General features: G+C 48.3%; 1 protein-coding gene across 4 annotated transcripts; it reads left to right on the top strand.

Annotated features, from left to right (window-relative positions):
• Window positions 1-2339: 2339 nt before the first annotated feature.
• On the top strand, window positions 2340-21484 carry SPACA3 (sperm acrosome associated 3). Of its 4 annotated transcripts, none has more exons than XM_030807919.1 (5): window positions 2340-2454; window positions 18917-19225; window positions 20317-20475; window positions 20907-20985; window positions 21174-21484. In XM_030807919.1, the coding sequence occupies exons 1-5, from the start codon at window positions 2373-2375 to the stop codon at window positions 21238-21240; spliced, it is 696 nt and encodes a 231-aa protein (XP_030663779.1). In that variant the 5' UTR covers window positions 2340-2372; the 3' UTR covers window positions 21241-21484. The 4 variants fall into 4 exon arrangements, with proteins under 4 accessions (XP_030663779.1, XP_003279429.2, XP_030663781.1 ...); XM_003279381.2 differs by lacking the exon at window positions 2340-2454 and adding an exon at window positions 15459-15492 and having other exon boundaries at window positions 21174-21240; XM_030807921.1 differs by lacking the exons at window positions 2340-2454; window positions 18917-19225 and adding an exon at window positions 15459-15492 and having other exon boundaries at window positions 21174-21240.
• The last annotated feature ends 1246 nt before the right edge of the window (window positions 21485-22730 follow it).

Genomic DNA, 22730 nt, shown 5'->3' with positions numbered 1-22730 from the left:
ATACCATAAACAAAATCAACAGGTGGGTGAGTAGGGGGCACAGCTGGAGGATAATGGCATTAGGAGTGGCCACATGGATCATCAATGTGAGAAAACATGTTAAGTGATCCATTTTCAAGGCATGATAAATCTAAGTACTGACAGCCAGCCTGCAAACGTAACAAACCACATGTCTCATGCACCTAGAAGGTCACCATAAGTGAAAAGAATGTAGAAGAGGGGTCAGCCTATAAAAGGGAAGAAAGTTTCGTTATTGGGAGATCGAAACTTAAGTGGGGAAGGGGACCCAGGGTATAACCTTGTAAGAGGGATAATGAAACTTAGGCAATATCCAGGAAGATTGTAACCCCATAGAACTTGATCAATGAGGAACTGGGGGAGGGACTTGCATGCTAGGAGATAAATTACCTGTTGTAACTGTCCTGGGCGTGCCTGCCTACCAGACACCTGATCTTGCAAGACCGCCATTAAAAGTCTCGCTTCCGCTGTTCTTCCTGTCTCCAAGTCCATTCTTTGGGTTTGGACGGGTGAATGTGTGTTTCTCACAATCAAATCAAATTGTCTTACTTTACAGGTCAGGGAACAGACTATGGCCTAGAGAAATGAGAGAGCCTTTCTAAGATCTCATGGAAGCTAGGAACAGAGAAGGATCCAGACCTAGACTGCTCTATGCTGTATATTAGGATGTTTTGACCTTGCCACGACTGACATTTGGGCTGAATAATGATTCGTTGTGGGCAGCAGCCCTGTGCTTTGTTGGATGCTGCATCCTTGACTTTTCCTCACCAAATGCCAGTAGCAATCCCCCTCCCATAGTTGTGATAACCAAGAATGTCTTCAGGCATTGCCATGCATCCTCTGGAAGGCGAAACCATCTCCAGTGGAAAACCACTGCTATATAAGATATTCCTTTGAGGCGGGGCGTGGTGGCTCATACCTGTAATCCTAGCACTTTGGGAGGCGAAGGCGGGCAGATTGCCTGAGCTCAGGAGTTTGAGACCAACCTGGGCAACATGGTGAAACTCCATCTCTACTAAAACACCAAAAAAAAAAAAAAAAAAAAAAAAAAAAAAAAAAAAATTAGCCAGGCATGATCCCAGCTACTTAGAAGGCTAAGATGGGAGGATCCCTGGAATGCAGGAGGCAGAGGTTGCAGTGAGCCGAGATCGCTCCAGCCCAGGCAATGGAGTGAGACTCTCTCTAAAAAGAAAGAAAGAAAGAAAAAAAAGATACTCCTGGCAGGGAGCAGTGGCTCACGCTTGTAATCCCAGCACTTTGGGAGGCCGAGGCGGGCGGATCACGAGGTCAGGAGATCAAGACCACGGTGAAACCCCGTCTCTACTAAAAATACAAAAAAATTAGCCGGGCGTAGTGGCGGGCGCCTGTAGTCCCAGCTACTCGGAGAGGCCGAGGCAGGAGGATGGCGTGAACCCGGGAGGCGGAGCTTGCAGTGAGCCGAGATCGCGCCACTGCACTCCAGCCTGGGAGGCAGAGCGAGACTCCGTCTCAAAAACAAAAAGAAAAAAAGATACTCCTTTGGGCCCATCAAACAGCATAAAACTGGAGCTCAGATCTTTCCTTGTAGTTTGGGAGATAAATTGCTTTTGGGTGCTAAGTGGAGAATGTCTTTCCTCCCCACTCAACTCTCGAGCACGGTAGGAGAGCTCTGCTGGGGCCCGAGATTTCAGCTAGGAGAGAGGAGCTCCCAGAGAGTGGTAGGGAATGTGTCAGAGGGAAGACAGCACGAACACCAGATCTCTTGAAAGATGCATATCATTTTCCCCATTTTGCAGAGAAAGGCATAGAAGTTCAGAGGGTTGAATACACCCATAGAGCCGCATATGATTTCCCTTCCACACACCATAAGAAGCCCCATAGAATACCCAGGCTCACTGTCTCTCAACTCCAGGCCCATGTCAAAGGCTTTCTCTTGTGCCCTCTCTGTCAATGGCAAGAGCAGTGTGAGTACACAGTTATGTTCTGGAAAGGTCGATCTGGTCCCTGCTCTGGCCCTTCCTGTGAGCCTGGGAGGTCTTCAGTTTCCCCTTGGGCGTCTTGGTCCTCACATTGGACTGCACCAGGGATGAGCATCTTCCTGGTGTTCACTCCACTTTCCCACGCCTGCAACCTTGAGAATCAAATGGGGCGAATAAAGGTGTTTACAGGCCGTATTTATTTTAATGAAAAATGACAGTTTTATTGAGTCCAACGAAGGACAATGTGTATTTTTAAAATCCAGATTAACCTGTTTTATTCACAGGAAGTATGTTAGTGCAAATGACTGTTTAGCCACTAAAATGTTAATAACTGGATCGTTTGTTTTGTTTTTGAGACAGGGTCTCGCTCTGTTGCCCAGGCTAGAGTGTACTGGCATGATCATAGCTCCCTGCAGCCTCAGACTCCTGGGCTTGAGAAATCCTCCTGCCTTAGCTTCCTGCATATCTGGGACTCCAGGTATGTGCCATTGCACCTGGTTAATTAATTTTTTTTTTTTTTTTGTGGACAGTGTCTCTTTATGTTGCCCAGGTTGGTGTTGAACTCCTGGCCTCAAGCAATCCTTCCACCTTGGCCTCTTAAAGTGCTGGGATTACAGGCATGAGCTACTGTGCCCGGCCTTTTCTCATATGTAAGGAAACTGATGGTCAGGGAGCTTAGGCCACAGGATATATGGTTAGTAAGTGGCAAAGTCAGAACGCTAAACATGCGTCTTTGGTTTCCAATTCCAGCTCTGTCTCTTAGATCACACTGCTTCTCAAGATGCAGCGGCAGCTACTGCAAGAGTGAGAGGTAGTCTGGGTCCAGGGTTGGATGTGTACAGGGCCCTCAGGTTGTACAATCTCTCTGGTTGCTAGGAGTCTCTGATAATTAGAGCCCCCAGGTTGCTAGGCAACCCAAGTTGCTAAGAGTTTCAGTTTATTATAGGTATTGGGTTGTTAAAAGCCCCAGGTTATTCAGATTTTCAATTTATTAAAAGCTTTATGTTTCTCGAAGGCCCCAAGTTATTAGAGACATCAGTTTCTAGGGGCCCTAGGCTCTTATGGATCTAGGCTCTTGAAGTTGTTAGGTTGTTAGCCCAACCTGGTTGCTAGGACTTTCAGGTTTTAGAGGCTCTGGGTTTCTAGAGGCCTTTAGCTTTTGAAGGTGTCAATCCACTCAAAACCTCACTTTTTAGCACCTGTGGCTTTTCACAGATTCCAAGTTGCTATGGACACAGTTTCAGAGTTTTAGGTTTTCCCAGAGTTGTGGGTCAGCCCAGCAGTTTTCTTCCACCCATTCAGCCTCTATGTGGTCAGATACCGTAGGTGCAGCTGTATGTTTCTCTCAGGTGATTCATCATTGCTGACCTTGTTCAGCACCCACAGCAGCACTGACCTACTTCACTCTACTCAAGGCCCTAAGCACTTAGGCACTGGTGGAAAGGTCTTCAGAGCAGAAACTTGTTATAATTCTAAAACAACCATGTTTTTTTTCTTTTTCTTTTTTTTTTCTTTTTAAACATCAACTCAAACCAGATTAAAACAGCTGCATGTTGAAGCGCACTTGGGTTATGTTTCTGTTGTAATCATTCACCTTCTAACCAATTTTAAATAATATTAAATTAGACTTTGACAGCCCCTTACTTCCAACTGTTTTATTAGATTAGTCGGAACAGTAAAACTGGCCTTTGTGTGTGTTTTTCCTTTCTAAGAAAATTTTTCTTTTCCTTTTTTTTTTTTTTAGATGGAGTCTTGCTCTGTCTGTTGCCCAGGCTAGAGTGCAATGGTGCCATCTTGGCTCACTGCAACCTCTGCCTCCTGGTTCAAGCGGTTCTCCTGTCTCAGCCGCCCGAGTAGCTGGGATTACAGGCATGAGCCATCATGCTTGGCTAATTTTTGTATTTTTAGTGGAGATGGGGTTTCGCTATGTTGGCCAGGCTGGCCTTGAACTCCTGACCTCAAGTGATCCGCCTGCTTTGGCCTCCCAAAGTGCTGGGATTACAGGTGTGAGCCATAGTGCCTGGCCAACTTTTTTTAAAAGTAACTATAGATTCACAAGAAGTTGTGAAAATAGCACCGGGAGATCCTGCATATGCTTCATCCAATTTCCTTCAGTGGTTTCGTCTTATACAGCTATAGTGTAATAACACTGTCAGGACACTGACATTGCTACAATGTGTATATAGTTCTATGCCATTTTATAACATGTGTAGATGTGTGTGTGTGTGTGTGTGTGTGTGTGTGTGTGTGTGTTTGAGACAGAGTCTTGCTCCATCGCCCATGCTGGAGTGCAGTGGTGGGATCTCTGCTCACTGCAACCTTTGCCTCCCAGGTTCAAGTGATTACTCCCACCTCGGACTCCCATTAGCATGGCTAATTTTTATATTTTTAGTAGAGATGGGGTTTCACCATGTTGGCCAGGCTGGTCTCAAACTCCTGACCTCAAGAGATCTGCCCGTCTCAGCCTCCCAAAGTGCTGGGATTAATAGGTGTGAGCCACTCTGTCCGGCCTCATGTGTAGATTTGTATACCCACCACTCCAATCCAGATAAAAACTATGCCGTCACCACGAAGCTCCCCCTTGTACTACCCCTTTACAGTTACATTCATCTTCTTCCATCCCCAACCTGTGCATTTTTAAATGTATTTGCTTAACATCTCTTCAGTGCCTTCTGTGTGCCTCACCCATTAATAGGTCAAGGAAATACAGAGATAAATAGAATGTACTCCTAGCTCTGGAAGAGCTCACAGATAGGGCCATAGTCACGTACATCACAAACTATAGTGTAATGTGGTAATTCTATGATAGGAATAAGCTCAAGGTGCAGCGGCAAGCAAATAGGTGAGGGGGCGGGGTGTTCAGGAGGCAGAGAGTGTTGGATTAGCTCCTTCTGCAAAAGTTGTGACACTGGGTTGATTTTGAAGGATGAGACAAAGTTATCTGTTGCCAAATGAGGAAGAACTTTTAGACAGATATGTCTGGGGAAGAATTGGTTGTTTGGAACTTCCAGGGCCCAGGGGTTGGGAGGTGAGGCTGCGGGGTGAAGAGGGCAGATCATGGAGGTCCATCTGGGTTTCTGACTGAGTGGGCTGGCCCAGTTCTGCTAGTGACAGAGCCCCACTGAAAGGTTTAGAAATGGGGAATGGTGCATTCAGCCCTGTCATTTAGAAAGAGCCCCGTGATGTAGAGAGGCCAGTTAAATGACTGCAGTCCCAGGTAAGATACGAAGAAGGCATCAACCAGAGTAGTGGGAACAGATATGGAAGAACCAGCTCTGAACTCAGAAGGAGATCGGGGTGGGAATGAGGAGTATCAAAAGGATGAACAAGCACTTTTTCCAAGATTGATTTTTTTTAAGGTGATGTCAGTTTCCTTGAGAGAAAATCCTTAGGATATAAGTCCAAGAAAATGAATGCAAGAAGAGTAATTCCCTGCTTATCCAGAGATCTTGCCACTACAATGAAAGCCAAGATAGCATAAACTTGTATGAGGAAAAGGCCTCTGATCAGTTGAAACAAGCTCATGCTGTTTTAACTTCGCAATATCCTTTAGGTCCTTACTCAGAGGCTTTTTTGACAATTCAAGTGCAGTTCTCAAAAGTATAGTTTCTTTGTTTCCTCACCCCTAAAATAATAATATAAGCAATCTTGTATTGAGTGTCTGGTGTCAGGTACTGTGTGAAATGTTTTGCATGTTATCTCATGAATCCCCTCCACACCTTCCTGGGGTGGCAGTTCTCTTCATTTTACAGGGAGGATACTGAGGGTCAGCAAAGTTAATTAATGCACCAAGCTCACAGAGCTGGTAGGTTCTGTAAAATCAGGCCTCCCCCCAGGTCTGCTGCTCTCAGCCCACTGCCTCAGACTGTAGAAGCCACAAATCACAAGAGGGAAAGGAAGAATGTCAGCCTATAGTGGCACCAGGTCCAGGAAGGAAATTCACATGAATCGAGGATCTTGGTAGCTGTTAAATAATTTCTATCAGCTTCACATGAGTGGTGTATAAGTTAGGCTTCTCCAGAGAAACAGAACAGGATGTCTGCCTATCTATCTATCTATCTATCATCTATCTATCTATCTATCTATCTATCTATCTATCTATCATCTATCTATCTATTTTATCTTATCTATCTATCTATCTTTTTTTTTTTTTTTTTTATCTTTTATCTTTTTTATCTATCTATCTATCTATCTATTATCTATTTATCTATCTTTTTTCTATTATTATCTATTATCTATCTATTTTATCTATCTATCTATCATCTATCTATCTATTATCTATCTATCTATCTATCTATCTATCATCTATCTATCTATCTATCTATCTATCTATCTATCTATCTATCATCTATCTATCTATCTATCTATATCATCTATCAACAAATAATTTTCTACCAACTTCACATGAGTGGTATATAAGTCAGAGTTCTCCAGAGAAACAGAACCAACAGGATATGTATGTATGTATGTATGTATGTATGTATGTATCTAGCTATCTATCTTTCCATCCATTTTCATGCTGCTATGAAGAAATACCTGAGACTGGGTAATTATAAAGAAAAAGAGGTTTAATGGACTCACAGTTCCACATGGCTGGGGAAGGCTCACAATCATAGTGGAAGGCGAAGGAGGAGCAAAGTCTTGTCTTACGTGGCAGTAGGCAAGAGAGTGTGTGCAGGGGAACTGCCCTTTATAAAACCGTCAGATCTCATGAGACTTACTCACTATCATGAAAACAGCATGGGAAAAACCCGCCCCTGTGATTCAATTACCTCCCACTTGGTCCCTCCCATGACAAGTGGGGATTATGGGAGCTACAATTCAAGATGAGATTTGGATGGGGACATAGCTGAACCATATCATTCTATGTATCTGTGTCTATCTATCTATCTATTATCTGTGTACCTACTTACCAATCTATATATATATAGACAGAGTTTTTATATATTTTTCAATTTTCAATTTTTGTTTTTGAGACAGGATCTTGCTTTGTCACCCAGTCCGGAGTGCAGTGGCACCATCATAGCTCACTGCAGCCTTGAAATCCTAGGCCCAAGGATCCTCTTGCTTCAGCCTCCTGAGTAGCTGGGACTACAGCACATGCCACTGTGCCCAGCTGATTTTTTATTTTTCATTTTTGTAGAGATGGGGGTCTTGCTTTGTTGCCCAGGCTGGTCTCAAACTCCTAGCCTCAAGCAGTTCTCCTGCCTTCACCTCTCAAGGTGCTGGGATTACAGGTGGGAGCCACAGCACCTGGCCAAGGGAAATTTATTATAAGGAATTGGCTTATGCAATTATGGAGGCAAATCCCAATATCTGCAGAGTGAGAGGGCAAACTGGAGACCCAGGAGAGCTGATGTTGTACTTCCAGTCTGAAGGCCGACAGACTCAAGACCCAGGAAGAGCCAAATATTCCAATTTGAGACTGAAGGCAGGAAACAAAAGGTGATGTCTTAGTTGGAAGGCAGGCAGGCAGGCAGGAGGAATTCTCTCTTAACTTGGGAAAGGTGAGTCTTTTCTTCTATTCAGGACTTCAAACGGATTGGATGTGGACCACCCACATTAGGGAGGGCAATCTGCTTTACTCAATCTACCAATTAAAATGTTAATCTCATCTAAAGCACCCAGAATAGAAACACCTAGTAAAATGTTTGACCAAATATCCTGTGACCCAGTCAAGTGGACACATAAAATTAACCATCACACAGGATAAGATAGAATAATAAAGGAGACACAACACTAAAGGAATACAGTGGTGTGAGACTAGTGTAGGAATAAGTGGCTTTACACACCGCAGTCCTCCTGTCATCAATGCCACGTGACTACTCCCATGTACTGTGCCCACTGATGAAAAGAGCAGGGAACAGCTCATGGGGAAGAGGTGAATTCTGTTTTCAATGCACTAAATTTGAGGTGGATCAGGTGAGAGTCTTGATCTGTGGCCTTTAGGCTCTCTCTGCCTAGCCAGAGGAGGATGCATTCTCTCTTTGCCCACAGTGACCCTGGCACATTCCTTGTGGCCAGCCTGAGGACTTTTCTGACCAAGTCTTCTGGGCTAAGTTTCTTCTGAATCAACTAACTAGATGATTTTCATTCATTTCTTCATTTCTTTACTCACCCAGCATCTAAAAATCTTTGTTCTTGATGCTGGGAAAATAGACATGAGATACACAAATCAGGCATTTGCTAGTCTGGTGGGAATGATAGAGAAAGAAGAACCGAGAGCATGTGGGATGTGCTGAGATTATAAGTTAGCACTGGATACTGTACAAGAATGTACCACTGGATACTAAGTCAGCCCAAGGAGTCCAGAGGGAGATGTCAAGCTTCAGCAGTGCTTTAAGAAGGACTAGATTCTAGCCAGGGATTTGGGTCAGAAAGAGCAATTTTGACATATGTGAATATATGATCCCATAAAAGACATGGATGCAAAATGTCATCACACATTTAGGGGAACTATAAGAGTTTGGTTGGAAGTGGCTCTGAGCCCTGGCTACACTTTGGAATCACTTGGGAACATTACAAACATACTGATGCCTGGGTTCTACCCCCAGAGATTTTGGTGTAAATGGCCTGGGATGGGACCCAGGAGTCAGTAGTTTTTCTAAAGTGTTGCCAGGCCCGAGGACAAGGCATGTAAGAGAGGCTGATGGAGAACTCAAACTTGGAGAGAGCAGAGAAGTATCTCTTCTGGGATGTGGTCAAGAATCTGAGCTCACTTTGGGGGTAGGAAACACTGTGCAGAGCTCAGCAGGGAAATAAAGACTTGCTGATCTCCAACTGGGGCCTCGTCTGCCCTCATAACTGTTCTTTTTGAGCTTCTGTTTCTTATTCCCCATTTAAAAGTGAAAGTCAAGTGGGAAATAACAAAACATACAATAAAATAAAATAAGCTGAAAGATTACTCAATAAAAAGAAGCAATAAAATAGTAAAAGCAGGCAGATGCAGTAAAACCCCCAAAACTCAACCAGACAGAATCACCACCAAGGGCCAGGCAATAAAAACAATAGCTAAAATGTACTGCTCCAAGTGGTAAGCATCTTCATGCATTGAGACACTTGAGATTCACCACCACCCTAAGAGGGACGGATGATTATTATTTCCATTTTACAGGGGAGGAAAACGTGGTTTGGGGAGATGAAGTACAGCGCTCAAGGTTACAGTGGGCAGGGCAGTGTAATGACTCCATTTCAATGATGGGAAGTGGAGGCTATCTTGCCAAGACTAGTTAGCCAGTTGGGACAGAGCAAGAAATTGAACTGGGGTTTCTAACTCAAGTACAAAGCTCTCCCCTCCCCCACCTCCAGTAAAGCCTGAAGACTGGCTGCATATGGGAGTCATCTGGGAAGCTTTAAAGACATGTTGATGCCAATAGACATTTCTTCAAAGAAGACATACAAATGGCCAACTGGTGTTTGAAAAAATGCTCAGCATAGCTAATCACCAGGGAAATGCAAAACTAAACCACAATGAAATATCACCTCATACCTGTCAGGATGGCTATTACTTAAAAAAAAAACTAAGACAAGTGCTGGTGGTGAAACCCTTGTGCACTATGGGTGTGAATACAAAATTGTGCTGCTGTTATGAAAAACAGTATGGAGGCTGGGCGTGGTAGCTCACGCCTGTAATCCTAGCACTTTGGGAGGCTGAGGTGGGTGGATCACAAGGTCAGGAGTTCAAGACCAGCTTGGCTAAGATGGTGAAACCCCGTCTCTGCTAAAAACACAAAAATTATCTGGTGGTAGGTGTCTGTAATCCCAGCTACTCAGGAGGCTAAGGCAGAGAATTGCTTGAACCCAGGAGGTGGAGGTTGCAGTACCAGCCTGGGCAACAGAGTAAGACTCTATCTCAAAAAAAAAAATAGTATGGAGATTCCTCAAAAAATTAAAAATACCATATGATCCGGCAATCCTGTTTTTTGGTATTTATCCAAAATAATTGAAATCACGATCTCCAAAAGATATTGGCACTCCCATGTTGATATGGTTTGGCTCTGTGTCCCCACTCAAATCTCATCTACAATTTTAATCTCCAGGTGTTGAGGGAGGGACCTGTAATCCCCATGTGTTGAGGTAGGGAGGGAGGTGATTGGATCATGGGGCAGGGACAGTTTCCCCCAGGCTGTTCTCTTGATAGTGAGTGAGTTCTCATGAGATTTTTTTTTTTTTTTTTAAACTGAGTCAGGCTGGAGTGCAGTGGCACGATCTCAGCTCTCCGTAAACTCTGCCTCCCTGGTTCAAGTGATTCTCCTGCCTCAGCCTACTGAGTAGCTGGCATTAGAGGTGCACGCCATCACACCTAATTTTTTTTGTATTTTTAGTAGAGATGGGGTTTTGCCATGTTGGCCAGGCTGGTCTCAAACTCCTGGTCTCAAGCGATCCATCTGCCTTGGCCTCCCAAAGTGCTGGGATTACAAGCACGAGCCACCGTGCCCAGCCAGAGTTCTCATGAGATCTAATGGTTTTCTAAGCATCTGCCACTTCCCCTGCTTGCACTTCTCTTGCCTGCCACCATATAAGATTTGCCTACTTCCCATTTCACCATGGTGGTAAGTTTCCTGAGGCCTCCCCAGCCATGCGGAACTGTGAGTCAATTAAACCTTGCTCCTTTATAAATTACCCAGTCTCAGGTATTTCTTTATAGCAGTGTGAAAATTGGCTAAAACAGTAAATGCAATGGGGGTACAGGCATTGGGTAAATGTTTCCATTCCAAATGGGAGAAATTGGCCAAAACAAATGGGCTACAGGCCCTATGCAAGTCCAAAACCCAGCTAGGCAGTCATTAAATCTCAAAGCTCCAAAATTTCCTTTGACTTTATGTGTCACATCAAGGTCATGCTGATGCAAGAGGTGTGTTCCCGTGGTCTTGGGCAGCTCTGCCTCTCTGGTTTTGCAGGGTACAGCCTCCCTCTCAGCTGCTTTCACCATCTGGCATTGAGTGTCTGTGGCTTTTCTAGTTGCACAGTGCAAGCTTTTGGTGGATCTACCATTCTGGGGTCTGGAGAACAGTGATCTTCTCATAGTTCCACTAAGCAGTGCCCCAGTGGGGACTCTGTGTGGGGGCTCTAACCCCACATTTCCCTTCCACACTGCCCTAGCAGAGGTTCTCCATGAGGGCTCCGCCCCTGCAGCAGGCTTCTGTCTGCACATTCAGGTGTTTTCATACATCCTCTGAAATGTAGTGGAGGTTCCCAAACCTCAATTCTTGACTTCTGTGCACCTGCAGGCCCAACGCCATGTGGAAGCCACCAAGGCTTGGCGTTTGTACCCTCTGAAGCCATGGCCCCTTTTAGCTCTGGCTGGAGTTGGAGTGGCTGGGATGCAGGGCACCAAGTGCCAAGGCTGCACAGAGCAGCAGGGTGCTGGGCCTTGCCCATAAAATTATTTTTTCCTCCTAGGACTCCAGGCCTATGATGGGAGGAGCTGGCTTGAAGATCTCTAACATGCTTGGAGACATTTTTCCCATTGTCTTGGCTACTAACATTTGGTTCCTGGTTACTTATGCAAATTTCTGCAGCTCATTTGAATTCTTCCTCAGAAAGTGGGTTTTTCTTTTCTACCACATGGTCAGGCTGCAAATTTTCCAAACCTTTATGCTCTGCTTCCGTTTTAAACATAAGTTCCAATTCCAAACCATCTCTTTGTGAATGCGTATAACTAAATGCTTTTAAGAGCACCCAGGTTACATCTTGAATGCTTTGCTGCTTAGAAATTTCTTCTGCCAGATACCCTAAATCATCTCCCTTAAGTTCAAAGTTCCACAGATCTCCAGGGCAGGGTCAAAATGCCACCAGTCTCTTTGCTAAAGCATAGCAAGAGTGACCTTTGCTCCAGTTCCCAATAAGTTCCTCATCTCTATCTGTGACTGCCTGAGCCTGGGCTTCATTGTCCATATCACTATCAGCATTTTGGCCAAAACCATTCAACAAATCTTTAGGAAGTTCAAAACTTTCCCGCACCATCCTGTCTTCTTCTGAACCCTCCAACCTGTTCCAACCTCTGCCTGTTACTCAGTTCCAAAATTGCTTTCACATTTTCAAGTTATCTTTACAGCAGTGCCCCACTACATTGGTACCAATTTACTGTATTAGTCCATTTTCACACTGATATAAAGAAATACCCAAAACTGGGTAATTTATAAAGGAAAGAGATTTAATTAACTCACACTTCCACATGGCTGGTGGAGGTGGCTCAGGAAACTTACAATCATGGCCAAAGGGGAAGCAGGCACGTTTTACAAGGTGGCAGGTGAGAGAAGTGCAAGCGGTGGAAATGTCAGATGCTCAGAAAGCCATTAGATCTCATGAGAACTCACTCACTATCATGAGACCAGCATGGGGGAAACCCTCCCATGATCCAATCCCCTCCCTCCCTTGACACGTGGGATTTACAGCTTCCTCCCTTGACACATGGGGATTGCAATTCAAGTTGAGATTTGGGTGGGGACACAGAGCCAAACCATATCACATGTTCATTGCAGCATTGTTCACAAAAGCCAAGAGGTGGAAACATGTGTCCATCCACAGTGATATGGTTTGGACATGTGTCTCCTCCAAATCTCATGTTGAAATGTGATCTCCAGTGTTGGAGGTGGGTCCTATTGGGAGGTGTTTGGGTCATGGTGGTGGATCCTTCATAAATGGCCTGGTGCTGGCCTCGTGGTAATGAGTGAGCTCTCGTCCTATTAGTTCATGCAAGAGCTGGTTGTTTAAAAGAACCTGGCATCTCCTTCCATCTCTCTTGCTCCCTCCCTCTCCTGCCGTGTGACATGCTTGCTCCCCTTCACCTTCCACCATGAGTAAAACCTTCTTGAGGCCTCCCAGAAGCCCAGCAGATGCTGGCACCATATTTCCTGTACAGCCTGCAGAACTGTGAGCCAAATAAACTTCTTTTCTTTATTAAGTTCCCCAGCCTCAGATATTCCTTTATAGCAATGCAAAATGAGCTAACACACATAGATTAATAGATAAAGAAAATGTGGTATACACTCAAAGTGTAATACTATTCAGGCTTAAAAAAGAAGAAATTTCTGACATATGCAGCAATATGGATGAGCTTTAAGGACAATATGCAAAGTGAAATATGCCAGTTACAGAAAAGGAAATAATTCTACTTTTATCAGGTACCTAGAATAGTCAAATTCATGGAATCAAAGAGAGGAATGGTGGTCACCAGGGGCTGGCAGGAGGAGAAAACAGGGAGTTACTAATCAATGAGCATAAAGATCCAGTCAGATGGCTGGGTGCGGTGGCTCACACTGTAACCCCAGCCCTTTGGGAGGCCGAGGTGGGTGGATCACCTGAGATCAGGAGTTCGAGACCAGCCTGGGCAACATGGTGAAACCCTGTCTCTACTAAAAATACAAAAATTAGCCGGGCGTGGTGGTGCATGCCTGTAATCCCAGCTACTCGGGAGGCTGAGGCAGGAGAATCGCGTGAACCCAGGTGGCAGAGGTTGCAGTGAGCCGAGATCATGCCACTTCACTCTAGCCTGGCAAAAGAGTGAAACTGCATCTCCAAAAAAAAAAAAAAAAAGAAAAGAAAAGAAGAAAAAACAAAAAAAGAAAAAAAGAAAAAAAAGAAAATCCAGTCAGGCAAGATGAATGAGCTCAAGAGAGCTGCTGTACAGTCAACAATAATGGATTACACATTAAATATATGTTAAGAGGGCAGATCTCCTACTAAGTGTTCTTACCTCAATAAAAAAATGAAAGAAAAGAAAAAGAAATACTGGTGCTGATGCTGGGCCCTCCCTCAATTTTAACTTGGTTGTCCTGGGGTGGGGCCCAGACAGATAGGGTGGACGTGGTGCAACCAGACACTTTCATGGCTCTGCTCTGCACTTAGTAGTAATTACTATTATTTACTGAGCGCCTGGGGTACTAAGCACTTTGTTGCGGTTTCATTGAGCCTTCCTAGTACCCTGCGAGGTTGGTGCTGTCATCCCCGCTTGAGAATCAAGGAAACAGAAGGTGAGGCCGTTTTCTCTAGGTCATCCAGCTGGAAGTCACTAGCGCCTGCGTTCAGCCCTGGTCAGCCTGACCCCAAACCCTATGCTCTAGCTGCTGTGCTGGGGGACTCAGGCTCCTGCGGGACACAGACGTGGGCACCACATGCCCTTTCCTTCCACTTCTCTGTCCTTTAAGTTTTAGGGTCAATAGTGTAACCTTTGCCCTGCACCTGTCCACACTGAATGGCCATCATCCAGGTGGAGAAGGGGGTGGCTTGTGGCTCAGCATTAAGGAAGAACTTTCTGGCACTCAAAGGAGCTCCATGGTGAGATGGGCAGCCTGGAAAAGCAGAGGGCAACCACCACCATCCCTGGGCACCCACCCCCATCCCTGCACATCCCCCACAATCCTTGGGCACACATCACCATCTCTGGGAATCTACCACTATCCTTGGGCACTTACCACCACTTCTGCACACTGACCACCATCCCTACACACTCACCTCTGCCTCTGGGCACCCACCGCCATTCCTGAACATCCACCACCAGCCTTGGGCACCCACCACCACCATCCTTGCACATCCACCACTGTCTCTGAACACCCACCACCATCCCTGCACATCCATCACCATCCTGGGGCACCTGCTACCATCCCTAGGCACCCACTTCCATCCATGCACACCCATCACTGTGCCTGGGCACCTGCCACCATCCCTGCACACCCACCACCATCCTGGGGCACCCACTACCATCCCTGGGCACCCACTACCATCCCTGCATGCCCACCACTGTGCCTGGGCACCTACCACCATCCCTGCATATCTGCCACCATCCCTGGGCACCCACTACCATCCCTGCACATCCATCACTGTTCTTGCACACCCACCACTGTCTCTGGGCATATCCACCACTATTTCTGGGCACCGACCACCATCCCTGCACATCTATCACCATCCCTGGGCACCCACCATCATCCCTGTGCACCCACCACCATCCCTGCACACACACCACCATCTCTGGGCACCCACTGCCATCCTTGCACACGCGCCACTGTCCTTGCACACCTGCTACCATCCCTGGGCACCCATCACCATCTCTGTACATCCATCACCATCCCTGGGTGTCCACCACTATCCCTGGATAATCATCTGAAAGATCTGTTTGGAGAGGAAGTGTCATCCCTCAGTGTAGTGTGTGTGTGTGTGTGTGTGTGTGCGCGTGTATGTGCATGTGTGTACGTGTGTGTATGGGGGGGCAGAAGTGTGCAAGGGGGGCTGGGATTAGATATCCCGCTCTGCCTCTGGACCCTGAGTGGAGGGGCTCAGGTGGGCTAGTCAAAGTTCCGTGGTGGAGCTGTTTGTGGAAGATGAGCTCACAGAGCTGGAGTTCTAGAAGGCCCTCCGTTGGCCTGGAGCCTGCCTTCCCCATTGTTCTCTTAACACCGGGTGCCTGGGGCCCTGGCAAGGTTGTGGGGGACATCCTGAGCCGAAGCAGGGTTTTGGGCCACTGCTGCTGCTGCCATTGTCACCATGGTCTCAGCTCTGCCGGGAGCACCCCTGATCAGTGAGCCCCCTTTCCCTTCTTCCTGGGGCTGTTAACGGGGGCCCTGGGTTGGTCTGGCCAGAGAGGGGTGGAGAAAAACAAGGTGGTGGTTAGGGTGGGGGTGTCCTGGGCTGGAAGAATGACCAGCTGAGAGAGAGAGAGAGAGAGAGAGAGAAACTCTGGAGCTGCTGTGAAATGCTCAGGATGGAATTCCTTTTAAGTCAATTTTCTACCAAAAAAAAAAAAAATCAAAAACAGTCCATGTGTAGCAGTCAATTTTGTTTCCTCCTCTACAATTTAGGGATATTAATCCCACTCCTTTCAATTGCTGAGAGGATTGGATGAGATTAAGTTAGAAAAGCTCTGGGAAAGGCCTGGCACAGTGTTCAAAGACTTGACAAACTCCACCAGGTTGGCCGCCTCCTCCTTCTCACTCTCCTCACGGTGAGGAGAAGGGCTCATGTCCCTGTGGCCACACCTTTTGTGGACTTGAGTTTCAGAAGCAGCCACAGAGCAGCTACTCCATGCCAGCAACTCTGCAAATAAATAAGACATGCAGATAAATAAGACCGGCCGCCGTTCTTCAGAAGTCAACTTTGTGGTGGGCAAGACTGACATCTATTCCAGCCTGGTGTGACAGAGGAGGTGGAAGATCGGGTGTGTGAGAGTGTGGGTGGGGGGGGTGGCCTGCCAGGAGACTCTCACTGGGGAACACACCTCTGATGAGACCCTTCAAGTATGAGTCAGAGTTAACCATGTAGAGGAAAGGACAGGGTGAATGTTCTAGAGAGCAAGGTCATTGTGAGAGAACAAGGTGGCACTGCTGGAACATAACGTGTGAGTGAGGGAGTGGGCCGCAGGGCTGGGCTGTGAAGGGTCGTGAAGGGCCGCGTGGACCTCCAAGGGGCAGTGACGGTGGGAGCCATCCAAGGTGTCACAGGGCTGGGCTTTTCATTTAACAATTTGTTCTGATAGATGTGTATAGAATAGCTTGGAAGAGTGGTCGAGACACGATACAAGAAGACCATGAAGGGAGCCTGGATGGAGGTGTGAACCTAGGAAAGGACGGCGCTCTCGGAGGGAAGGTGGAATCCACAGGACATTGGGACTGATTGGTTGGAACTGGGTGAAAGATGTCATGGGGAAGGAGTGAAGAATGACATCCATATTTCCAGTTTGGGTAAATGGGTGGCCTATCATGTTTTAAAGCACGTAAGGAAAGTCACAAGGCAGAAGCAGGTATTGATGGGAACAGTGGTTCTGTTTAGATGTGCTGAGTTTGAGGTGCCTGCAGGGCATTCAAGTGGAAGTGTCCAGCCAGTAGTTGCCTCTGAGGTCTTGGGGAAGATGCCACAGGGGTCGCCAGCCTGCAGGCGGTGGCTAACAGCAGGGCTGCCCAGAGGGTTTCCTCAAAGTGGAAGAGAAGAGGGCTCAAGGCAGGAAGGCCTTGGAAAGCAGATCAGCGTTTATGGCCTGGGCAGAAGTGGATTCCACGGAGGATAAGGAGGAGAGTCAGCCAGAGAGGGAGGAGGAAACCTGGGAGAGGGGAGCATCATGGAAACCAGGAGAGGCAAGCCTTTCAACAGGGGGTGGGGGACAGCATGAGTGCGGCTGAGAGCTCCCATAAGACAGAGCCGAAGGGGGCCTCCTTGGACCCGCAGAGCAGTTTCAGCGCGCGGTGGTGGCAGGGAGGTCAATTCACCAGGTTGGAAAACAAATGGGAGGGGAGAAAGCGGTAATTTTCCCCAGGAGTTTGGGCGAGAAGAGGGGGAAAGAGACAAGGGAGTACCAGTCAGCATGAGACTTGAGGGAAGGCATTTAGAAGCTGGAGACTGAGAAAGTCTCTACGAGCAGGGGCAGAAGGAGCAGGAGGGGAATGGTGCTAGTGCGCCAGGAGAGGAGGGACAACGGATGGAGCAAGGCTTGGAGATGAAGGACAAATCTAGAGCTTGGAGGGAAGATGGGCCTGCATGGCAGCGGAGGCCCCGCACCCAAACAATGATGGGGTGGAGATGAGGGCGAGGAGGCTACTGATGAGTTTGCAAGTGAGCGGGGCTAAGGCAGAAAGAGGAAGAAACTCCACAAGTGGGCACCTTGCTTTTCTTAGTGCAGCAGGAGACGAGATCTCGTTCTGGGAGCCAAGGGGTGGGACAGTGTGGCTTGCTCAAGGACAATACCGAGGGTTTTCATTTCCTGTGAGGGAAATGCGAGAGAGAAATCTGAGCAGAGACAAGCGCGAGTACCAGGGCTAGTTGTAGTTCATAACAGAAACAACAACTCACTTATTTTCAGTGCCAAGAGCTAAGCTGTGCCCACGCCTTTTCTCATTTATTCTTCCAACAATCATACGAGGCAGGTGTTACTCACGTCCTCATTTTATAGAGGAAGAAACAAGGCTCAGGGAGGGCCCAAAGTCAGAGATGGAGCAAGGAGCAGAGGGGGGGACCAAGCCAAACCTTGCTGCAAAGCCATGCCCTCAACCACTTTGTCATCCTCGGTGGCATTCAAGGTCCCGTGGAGGTTGGAGACCAGGGACACCCATTGGCACAAACAAGAGTTTGTACAACTCTTTCACTTTTTGACTCTGTGAAGGCAGAGAGCAGGTGTGGAGGTGCAGAGGTCAAGAGAGGCATGGGAAGGCTTGTCAGAGGTGGTGGGCAGTGGGATAGGAGCTCACAGAAGTGGAGAAATGCGGGTGAGGACAAGAAGCAGGGATGACCAGGGCAGGGGAGGGACTGGCTGAGACACAGTGGAGCCAGAGGGGACTAGGTCTGCGGACATGAAGGAGCCCTGAGGCTGTGACACCCAGGTGCTAATGTCCTCCGTGATTTGGGGGACTGGCCACACACAGCCAATGATGACAGGGCAGGGAGGTCAAACCAGACAGGCAGGCTGGGCTTCCAGGGAGAAGGGCTTTTTGCAGGTTATGGTTTAGAAGGGGTGGTGGGGGTGGAGGAGACTCTCGGGACATCTCGGGGTCTTGTGTGTGGAGAAAGAGCAGCTTCCCCTTGAGCGGGCTATAGGGGAGCAGTGTTCTGGGGGAGACCTTGTTTCAGTTAAGATCTGGAGATGGAGGGTCAATGCCAGAAGGGCTGTCCCTTGACAATTGGGCTGACAGACCCGTGAACACACCGCCTGGCCACCCTCTCCGGGAGCATCTGCTCAGTGGGGCTTTGGATTTATAGAACTTTGTCTCCATCCAAATTTTGCCCCTTCCTAGTTGTAAAATCTTGGGCCTCAGGACTAAATAATCCGTAACGTGTAATACGGAGCTTACAGTAGGTTAGTTTTCCTGTTTGTGGCCTGGGTGGTGTGAAGCAGGATGGGGAAGGACAGGGGCTGGTCTCGGGGCAGGGCTGATGCTGATCAGGAATGCAAGGGGGCTGATACGTGCTCCTGGAGCCTGGCCTTCTGCCCACCCCTTCTCTCCTCTCCCCTTTCCCAGGGGTGCACTCAAGCCCTGTTTCTTCTCCTTCTGTGAGTGCGCCGCGGAGGCTGCTGAGCTGCCTGTCGTCCCAAAGCTCAGCTGTGGGCCAGAGTGGTGGTGGCTCCACCTCTGCCGCCGGCATAGAAGCCCGGAGCAGGGCTCTCGGAAGGCGGTGGTGCCCAGCTGGGATCATGTTGTTGGCCCTGGTCTCTCTGCTCAGCTGCCTGCTACCCTCCAGTGAGGCCAAGGTCTACAGTCGCTGTGAACTGGCCAGAGTGCTACATGACTTCGGGCTGGACGGATACCGGGGATACAGCCTGGCTGACTGTGAGAACCCCTCTTCCTGGCTGGCCCTGGCTTCCCCACACCTCCCTGCCTCTTTCCCTCCCTCTCTCCTTCTCATTCAAGGGCTGTGGCTTCGGGAGCTTTTAGAGGCCTTCTGTAAACCGAAGATGATTTGAGATGGCAGGTAGAGAACAGCTGGCACTGAGTTAAACACGCAGTAGGCAGGCAGCAGGCAACCAAATTGGAGTCACCCCTTCATTTTCCCCTGCTGCTAAAGTCAGGGTCAAAGGAGACAAGCAGCTCAGTCCCCTAAACTTAACTATGGCCACAAGGATCAGACATTCATTCTGAAATTAGAAAAGACAAACCGAACAGAGCAGTCATGCCAAACTTTTCAAGCTGGTGGCAGTTTTAGATGGCCATGTGGGAAGGGCAGTCACGCCGGGGCTCATCTTTCCAACAGGTCCAGCACCCTCTATAGATTCCACCTGGGTCTTCCTAATCTTGTTACTGAAGATTTAGCACTTGTAGGCTGGGCGCAGTGGCTCAGGCCTGTAATCCCAGCACTTTGGGAGGCCAAGGCAGGTGGATCACCTGAGGTCAGGAGTTCGAGACCAGCCAGGCCAACATGGCGAAACCCCATCTCTACTAAAAATACAAAAATTAGCTGGGCATGGTGGCAGGTACATATAATCCCAGCTGCTTGGGAGGCTGAGACAGGAGAATCTCTTGAACCTGGGAGGCAGAGGCTGCAGTGAGCTGAGATCACACCATACACTGCAGCCTGGGTGAAGATTTAGCACTTGTAGATTCATTCAACAAATTTATTGGGCCCTACTACGTGCTGAACGATGAGATAGTGGGAAGATTGCTGGGCTAAAAGTCAAGAGGCCTGAGACCAGCCCCGACCCATGCTACTTGGTAGCTGGATGGGACCCTGGGTGAGTCGCTGTGCACCTCTAAGCCTCGATTGATTGATTGGTTTGCAAAGCAGGTAGGAGGGCACCTGCCCCAATCACCTTGATCAGGCAGGCGAGGCTCAGTGGAGCCAGCGTGGGACCTGTGCAGTGAGCACCCTGGTCTGGGGTGGCCGTAACCGTCTGACCCCCATGCCTGTGCTCTGCCCTATGCAGGGGTCTGCCTTGCTTATTTCACAAGCGGTTTCAACACAGCTGCTGTGGACCACGAGGCTGATGGGAGCACCAACAACGGGATCTTCCAGATCAGCAGCCGAAGGTGGTGCAGAAACCTCACCCCGAACGTCCCCAACGTGTGCCGGATGCACTGCTCAGGTAGCTGGGTCTGGGCCCAGGGCTGGCAGGAGTCAGGCCCTGCATTAGCTTTTGTTTCATTTCCAGTTTAGTTTGCTACCCCAATCTCTGAGTGAGGGTTCCCCCACATCAGGCTGGGCCCACGGAGGAGAGGGAGGTGGGACAAGGGATGAGGGTAGGCCTTCCATCAGTCTGAATTGGGGTCCCAGATAGGAGACTGCCTTAGGGCTGTAGGATTGGAGGGAGGATTGTTTCTGACAGAGGGGGAGAGGGATGGGGTGGTACCTGTGCTTCTAGAGTGGTTGAGACAGGATTGGATTTAGGGGGGTGGAGTGTGTGTGTGTGTGTGTGTGTGTGTGTGTGGAGAGAGAGAGACAGACAGATACACACAGACACACATACCCCTGGATGTCTCCTGCTCTCTCATTGTGTTTCTCTGCCTATCACCCCAGATTTGTTGAATCCTAATCTCAAGGATACCGTTATCTGTGCCATGAAGATCATCCAACAGCCTCAGGGTCTGGGTTACTGGTAAGTAACTTGGCCTGGAGCCCCGCCGTGGTGGTATGGTTAGGACTGGTGGGCAGCAGCAGGGAACAAACCCCTTTCCTTCCTCACTTCTGGTTTAGAGCCCACACTCTCCTTCCTGTTCTTCTCTAGGCAGTGACTGGCAACTGCAGCTGATGTGATCTCTCCTCTTCCCTGTTCTCCATCCTCAGGGAGGCCTGGAGGCATCACTGCCAGAGAAAAGACCTCACTGAATGGGTGGATGGCTGTGACTTCTAGGATGGACGGAACCTTGCACAGCAGGCTGGGAAATGTGGTTTGGTTCCTGACCTAGGCTTGGGAAGACAAGCCAGTGAATAAAGGATGGTTGAACGTGAATGTGGCTCTCAGCTCTCAGTGTGTCTGCAGGTGCCATGTCAGAGCCAGAGCACCTCCGTTTTCCCTCACCTCACCTGTCCGCTTGGGCTGGGCTTCCAGTGGACTCCAGAAAGCCCAGCACCAGAGGCTTACCTCCATTTCTGGTGGCCTGGGGGCAGGTGTTTGGGGGGGCATCAGTGCATTTTTTGTCTACCACATCTGGCAAAGTTTGGGTCTAGGGTGGTCAGATTTAACAAAACAAATACATAACAAACAACAAAAACAGGATGCCCCAGTTTAATTTGAACTTTGGATATACAACAAATAATTATAAGCATGTCCAAAATATTGCAAAGGAACATATTTATATTAAAACTATTTGACGCTTATCCAAAATTTAAACTTTACTGGGTGTCCTATGTTTTACCTGGCAACCCTAGCTGGGTCTAGGGCTGTGCACCTCTGGCTTGATTGGGAAGGTCCTTGGGACACTTATTTTCTGCAGCTTTGGTTGCAGATGGTGGTCACTGTGCTTTGGCCCTCCAGCTGTGACTGCTAACACACACCCCTGCCACGCCGGGGTTGCTGCTTGGTCGCGGGAGAAAAGTGACCACCGCGAGCTTCTGCTCTCACCTTGCTCTCTGGTGCCCTCTCGTGGCGGAAGATTCAAGTGCCGCTGATAGAGACGGTGCGCTCACTTTGCCCACTACCGCTAGGAGGTTGGAGGATGGGATGGGAGTGACCGTGGCTTTCAATCCGTGCAGCCTTCTGCCTTAGTCAGCACACGGGAAGCCCAGAAAAAGATAGCGCGGTCCCCTGCTAATCTGGAACGACTGCCTCTAAAGGAGGAAGGTGGGTGGGTCTCAGGATCACAGTGGATGTGGTGGCAACAGCAGCAGTTGCAGGGACACGATGATGTGTGAGAAGCCTGAGCCCTGAGTTCAGATTGTAGATTCTTCTGGAAAGGCTCCAAAGAAACCTGCAAGTACTGAACTGTTGGTTGAGACATGGCTGGTGACTCTTAGGGAGAGGAGGGGACGACATTGTCGCCCCCCACCATCCTCCTCCACCTAACTAATTCAGCTACCCTGAATGCCTCTGGGTCAGCAAACACCAGAGGGGCATGAAGTGTCCACAATTAGCGAGGCAGGCCAGTTTCCTTCCCCTGCTGGTCTGGTCAAGATGATGATGAAACTTGACAGCGACTCATGCAAGGGGACAGAGTGGTGAAGAACCCTGCTGGGAGTAGGGGCGTCAATGACTAATGGAGCTATTAAATCATAAGTAGGGAGAAGCTGCTGTCTTTTCCACATTAAGGCAAACACGGTGTGCCTACCATGTGCCATGCATTATCTAATCTAGACCCTAGAACAATAGCTATGATGCAGGTACCATTATGACCACCATTCCAT

The sequence above is a fragment of the Nomascus leucogenys genome, unplaced genomic scaffold, assembly GCF_006542625.1.
Source record: "Nomascus leucogenys isolate Asia unplaced genomic scaffold, Asia_NLE_v1 Super-Scaffold_249, whole genome shotgun sequence".
In the NCBI taxonomy this organism is placed as follows: Eukaryota; Metazoa; Chordata; class Mammalia; order Primates; family Hylobatidae; genus Nomascus; species Nomascus leucogenys.
This window is presented reverse-complemented; position numbering and strand designations above follow the sequence as displayed.